The sequence below is a fragment of the Branchiostoma floridae genome, chromosome 14, assembly GCF_000003815.2.
Source record: "Branchiostoma floridae strain S238N-H82 chromosome 14, Bfl_VNyyK, whole genome shotgun sequence".
Lineage (NCBI taxonomy): Eukaryota > Metazoa > Chordata > Leptocardii > Amphioxiformes > Branchiostomatidae > Branchiostoma > Branchiostoma floridae.
Window position 1 is genome coordinate 8,695,283 of NC_049992.1, and position 6,000 is coordinate 8,701,282.

The 6,000-nt window shown below is 41.9% G+C and overlaps 1 protein-coding gene across 1 annotated transcript; it reads right to left on the bottom strand.

Moving 5' to 3' along the window:
- Positions 1–3,744: 3,744 nt before the first annotated feature.
- On the bottom strand, positions 3,745–5,588 carry LOC118431144 (EF-hand domain-containing protein D2 homolog). Its single transcript, XM_035842263.1, has 3 exons — positions 5,565–5,588; positions 5,291–5,443; positions 3,745–4,266 (listed from the first exon to the last, which is right to left on the bottom strand). Exons 1-3 carry the CDS (start codon positions 5,571–5,573, stop codon positions 4,114–4,116), a joined length of 315 nt encoding a protein of 104 aa, XP_035698156.1. The 5' UTR covers positions 5,574–5,588; the 3' UTR covers positions 3,745–4,113.
- Positions 5,589–6,000: the final 412 nt, after the last annotated feature.

The window sequence follows — 6,000 nt, forward strand, 5'->3', positions numbered from 1 at the left end:
TGTGACCGTGGCCGTGTTGGACAGGTGGCAGCTATAGACTATTTCTTAATGCTTAGGTTAATAGGAAAAGTCCAAGGGACCGACAAAAAGTGACTGCAATGGCCAGGTGGTCGCTATGCAAAGGTAGCCGCTAATACAGGTTTGACTGTACTCTAGTTGCCAGACCAATGACACTGACTGCCAGCCGGTTTCTTCGGTGACACCTTTGAGTTAAGCCTGATGGACTTTTGGCTGGCCCTATCGTAGGACTATACCAGGGCTGGCCAAAACGTCCTCGAGCTAAACTCATATCGTACTGTCTTCAACTGTCAAAGAAACTGGCTGCCAGTCTGGTAGCCAGGGTAGGAAAATACAAAATGGCCAAATGACTTAAGTTATATAACATTAGCATTGATGAGGCCTGAGGAAGACCTGCACAGAAAGCATCTGCAATTCCACATCATTTTCAACATGTATATTACAGTACTCTACAAAATTGTGACATTTTTCTGAGTAAAATTGTGACATTTTTCTTATACGCCACTGACAGAAACAAATGGTGTGTAAGAAAAAAAGTCATGATTTTCCCCATCAACCTCTGCTTGGAGAGTACTAGTAGTATATTTCAGTAGATATGTGTTGTGTCAGGACAATTGAGTGTTTTGTTGGAAGTTCCAACATTATCTGACTTCATGAAATTCCTGGATGACCCTGGTTATACCCCTCCCCATGATACACGCAATAACGACACATGGGAAAGAGCATCGCCTGGTTCAGTTGCCACATCTTGTTGGGACTTTACAGAACACAGGAATTCTAATGACTCCAACATTTGGCCATGCCAATTTCATTTCCTTGTTCTTGAATTTGCTGCTTCTTTTTTGTCTGGTTTGAACAAAAAAATTCAGGATGTAAATTACACCAAAAAATTTTTTTGGCACTAAGGCCATGTTGATTTGATTATATGGATGACATCCTCCGGGAACTCCAAAACTGATGCGAGCGAGCGAATAAAAAAAAATTTTGGCCAAAAAAAAAAAGTTGCCTTCAGTATGAAATCAAAGAGGCCAGGAAGGTTGAACATAGGACTAAACGCACATAGTATGGTATACCAACAGTTAGGTGTAGGGACCAGTACATCATACGGGTGCAAAACGTTTTTTTCTTCTTGGACCAATCCGAAAAAAACAGACCTGAAAAAAACAACAGAGGAACAGGTTTTGCCAATTACAAAATGGACACACTATGTCGGCAGCCATTTGGGGTCTAACCGGGGGGCCAAGAAGACAACAAGAGCGAAGTCAAGTAGAGTTTATAGTCATTTGCACCAAGTTTCTACAGTCAAAGGTACAGAGACAGTTAGCCTTTATTACATGGAGATGGGATTTTAAAATGCAGTGGGAGTCCAATAATCCACCAAACAGATTCCTTTGTAGCAAAATTGACCAATTACCATCGTTTTCAGTATTGCCAGTTCTCAAGTTTCCACAGACAATCAGGTCCAGGTTCATGTCCGGACCTGGAAATGATCCTCTGGACCTGAATTTTCTGTACTGGTACCTCCCCCAACCAACAATAGATTTTTTCTTTCTGTCCTTTCACATCTTATTCTTTGACTTTAGATTTATCTTGGCATTGTATGGCATTAGTTATCTGTTTTCTGATTTTTTTTCAATCTACGGAATATTTGTGCTCATTTTACAGCTGTTTTGCACAATTTATTGTGTGGTCGAAAACTTTTTTTTTTTTTTGGAAATGGCCGAAAATTGGTGCGAGCGCGGATGTCATCCATATAATCAAATCAACGTGGCCTAACAGTTGAATACTAGTACATGCCGTGTCATAACAGTTTTTCCATGTATCAAAGCATTTTAAGTTATGAAGTCATAGTTTGATAGCCTAGCATGTTGACTTTGTGGCTCCTGTGGTGACATGTAGGTCTATTACAGGATACCAGAAAAGAAATGGTCTAGAATTGCCTCATAGCTCAAGATTTCTCAACATCTTGAGGAGATTGAAGTAGAACAACTATTTAAGATTTAACGTAAGACCCAACACTAGTGTGACACTTAAAAACATCAATCACAAACAGGTCCACAAGATAGAATGGCAGGCTGCACTTAGCACCAAACTTGAAAGAGGGCGCTCTTGAGTTTAAAGTAACACTAAGATCAGACACCAAATGGTATTAAATGCAAAACCAACTACTGTAAATGCGGAAACTTTCGCGGTGGCCGCTTCACCGCAAACTTAAAACCACCGCGAACATTTTTCCATGGCAGTAAGAGACTACAGTGCACGGTGCAACCGCGAACTTAAAACCACCACAAAAATTCCTTTTTCCCACTACCGCGAAATTAAATTCCCACGAACTTAAATGCATTTACAGTATGTAGTATGGCAAAAACAGTTTATGGATTAGAAAAGAGGCAGACCAAGAGTAACAAGAGCTTCTGAAAAAAGCTAGTCTTTCGCTTACTTATATTGTGTAGGTAAAATTGTTTGGCATAGTTTGGTCAAGCGTGGGTGCCAAGTCTGCAACGTTGGCAGCTCTGGCACAGTTTGGTCAAGTGCTAGGTTATATAACTGTTTAGTAAGGTAGTGGTTCTCACAGAGTATATTTTACTAGAACTGTATAATAACACAACTGCATGAATGATGTTAACTTTATTCGGATTGTTTCGCTGTTAAGAACGGCTCTGTTACAGTACAACAGGGTTTTATGAAAGTGCACTGTAGTAATCAAATTTATCAGTAGATGTGTCCTGAATTTCTGCAAGAACCAACAAAGTATTGTCACCATAAACAACTGAACATAAAATATTAACATGGCATATACAGTAATGGAAATATTTTTTTTAATGGCAAGATCATGTGAAAGGTAGATATTTTAAACTAAAACAGGTCCGTGGTATGTTTAATGGAACGTTTCGTTTCTTTTAGTAACGCAATTATGCTTTTACTTGACGGAGTCGTGACGTCACGCGTCAGACTCACTCCGTCGAGCTCGGTCAGAATCTTCCCTTTCGAAATTATAAATTAAATGTGGGTAATTCTATTTTTAACGCATCCGAGGGCTACTATTTTGCTGAAAGAAGTTTGTTACACGAAAATAGCCTGAAATTTCTTAGAGTAAGAAATTTCCGAATACGCCCCCCTCCCACACCATGTCAGATGCGGCACACGCATCTTACACAATTCTAGATTTTGTAGCGGTGATTTTCCATAAAACAAAGTAAATGACATGTCAAACTGTTCTCTACAAGGTCTGTTTTATTATAACCAAACAGCGAACATGTTAGTTTATAAATTGTATACAATCTTACGAAGAAATCCTCACCGTTCACATCCGTCTCTGCAAATTCCTGCTTATAAGCCATACAGAAACCAAGCAGCACATTCATGGTAGGCCGATACGTATGTCATAACGTTACATACCGTCGAATCTGCAGGGTAGAATATCTCGCTAGCACGATATGGCATGGACCGCAAACCAAGCAGCACATTCATGGTAGGCCGATACGTATGTCATAACGTTACATACCGTCGAATCTGCAGGGTAGAATATCTCGCTAGCACGGTATGGCATGGTCGACCCGGACGGACGGACGGACGGACAGACGGACAGAAATCTAATATCGGTCTGATTGCCTTTCGCCGCGGAAGCGCGGCGAAAGACAAAAAAAGCCAAGCAATTCACTGGAATTGGCTGATAAAATCTCTTGAGACTGCTAGTAGGAGGAAAACAATAACCACACTGGTGCCTGCAGGTTACAGATACTTTATTCTCATGAATATCAAATCTTTTCTTAGGGATGGAGAGGAAGTGAAGTACCAGTCGGACAAAAACAAACTCACTGTCAAAATGCCAACATTGCCACATCCTATTTGTTATGTTTTTTGTCACTTTCACACAAACATGAGCAATCCTCAAACATGTGGGTGTACTAATGCAGGTTGGCTTTTACATGGAGAAGGAACTACAAACTGCCCTGAACAGCAAACTTCAAGCCACCTAGCTTCAGCTAATTTTCTCATGACTCTGTTTTCTTATATAGTACCAAGCTTGACAAGCTGACTTCTGTGTTGCAAAGGTTTAACATTACAGTATTGATAATCACTGGTGGAGAGTTGCTACTCAAATGCTCCAGCACGGGCCTTGAACGCAGCTTTGCGTTCCTCCTCCTTCTCTTTTTCGGCCTTCTCCTGCCGCTTGCGCTCGTAGTCCAACCGCTGCTGCTCCTGTATCTCCTGTTGGTACTTCTCCTTGTCAGCATCTTCGTTCATCTGAGATGGGGAGGATGTTGATTCATCTGAGATGTTGTTATTATAAAACTGTTGTGTGAGATGTGTATCTATGAGAACTGTGGTGTGAGATGTGTATCTATGATAACTGGTGTGAGATGTGTGTCCATGAGAACTGTTGTGTGAGATGTGTATCTATGAGAACTGGTGTGAGATGTGTATCTATAAGAACTGTTGTGTGAGATGTGTATCTATGAGAACTGGTGTGAGATGTGTATCCATGAGAACTGTGGTGTGAGATGTGTATCTATGAGAACTGTAGTGTAAGATGTGTAACTACAAGTACTGTGGTGTGAGATGTGTATCTATAAGAACTGTTGTGTGAGATGTGTATCTATGAGAACTGGTGTGAGATGTGTATCCATGAGAACTGTGGTGTTAGATGTGTATCTATGAGAACTGTAGTGTGAGATGTGTATCTTTGAGAACTGTAGTGTGAGATGTGTATCTATGATAACTAGTGTGAGATGTGTATCCATGAGAACTGTAGTGTGAGATGTGTATCTATGAGAACTGTGGTGTGAGATGTGTATCTTTGAGAACTGTAGTGTGAGATGTGTATCTATAAGAACTGTTGTGTGAGATGTGTATCTATGATAACTGTAGTGTGAGATGTGTATCCATGAGAACTGTGGTGTGAAATGTGTATATATATATATGAGAACTGTGATGTGAGATGTGTAATCCATGAAAACTTTAGTGTGAGATATGTATCTATGAGTCTGAGATGTGGAACTGGTATGACATGTGTATGTATCTGTGAGAACTGTGGTGTGAGTTTGAGTTTGGTGGTTCCACACAAGCCCCTATGGCAATACAGTAGAAGCTGCTTAATTGCACGGCCTATTTGCCAGTGAATTTCGTGCAATTATCCGGGTCGTGCAATAATGCGGAGTTATCTTGCTGGACCGCACCGGTTTGGGATTTGAGGATTCTGTGCAGTTAACAGAAGTGTGCGTTAATCCATTGTGCAATTAACTGGCTTCTACTGTATCACATGTATTACCTTGGATTCAAAGAATCCCTTTGCTCCTCCAACACCAGCTGCCTTCTGTACTTTGATGGAGACTCCAAACTTGCCGTGGGCCTCCACCAGCTTGGCCAGGCCTGATCCCTCCGGCATCTCGCCCTTCAGAACCTTACTCCAAAGGTACAGAAACTAGGCGGAGAGATGACATTGAGAGAGTGGGTGAGTTAGAGAAGAGACTACTATAGTAGAATACTTTGGCTGGGTACTATTGCTGGGAATGTTGCCCTCACCTCTCCCATGTTTCCCTCACCCCTCCCATGTTGCCCTCAACTCTTTTATGTTGCCCTCACCTCTCATGTTGTCCCCATCCATCCCATGTTGTGCTCACCCCTCTCATGTTGCCCTCACCCCTCTCACATTGCCCTCACCTCGCCGTGTTGCCCTCACCCTATCATGTCGCCCTTACCCCTTCCATATTGCCTTCACCCTTCTGTATTGATATCTGTATCTATATAGGCGGTATAACCGCCCTTTGGCGTAACACACTTTTGTCATGTTGCCCTCACCTCTCATCAGGCCTGTCACGTTACCCTCACCTAGCTCTCTTGTGTTGCCCTGAAACCCCTGCTCATGTTGCCCTAACCCCTTCAATCTTACTCTCACCTGTCTCATGTTGCCCTCAACCCTCCCATCTTGCCCTCACCCTTCTCATGTTGCCCTCACCCTTTTCATGTTGCCCTCACCCT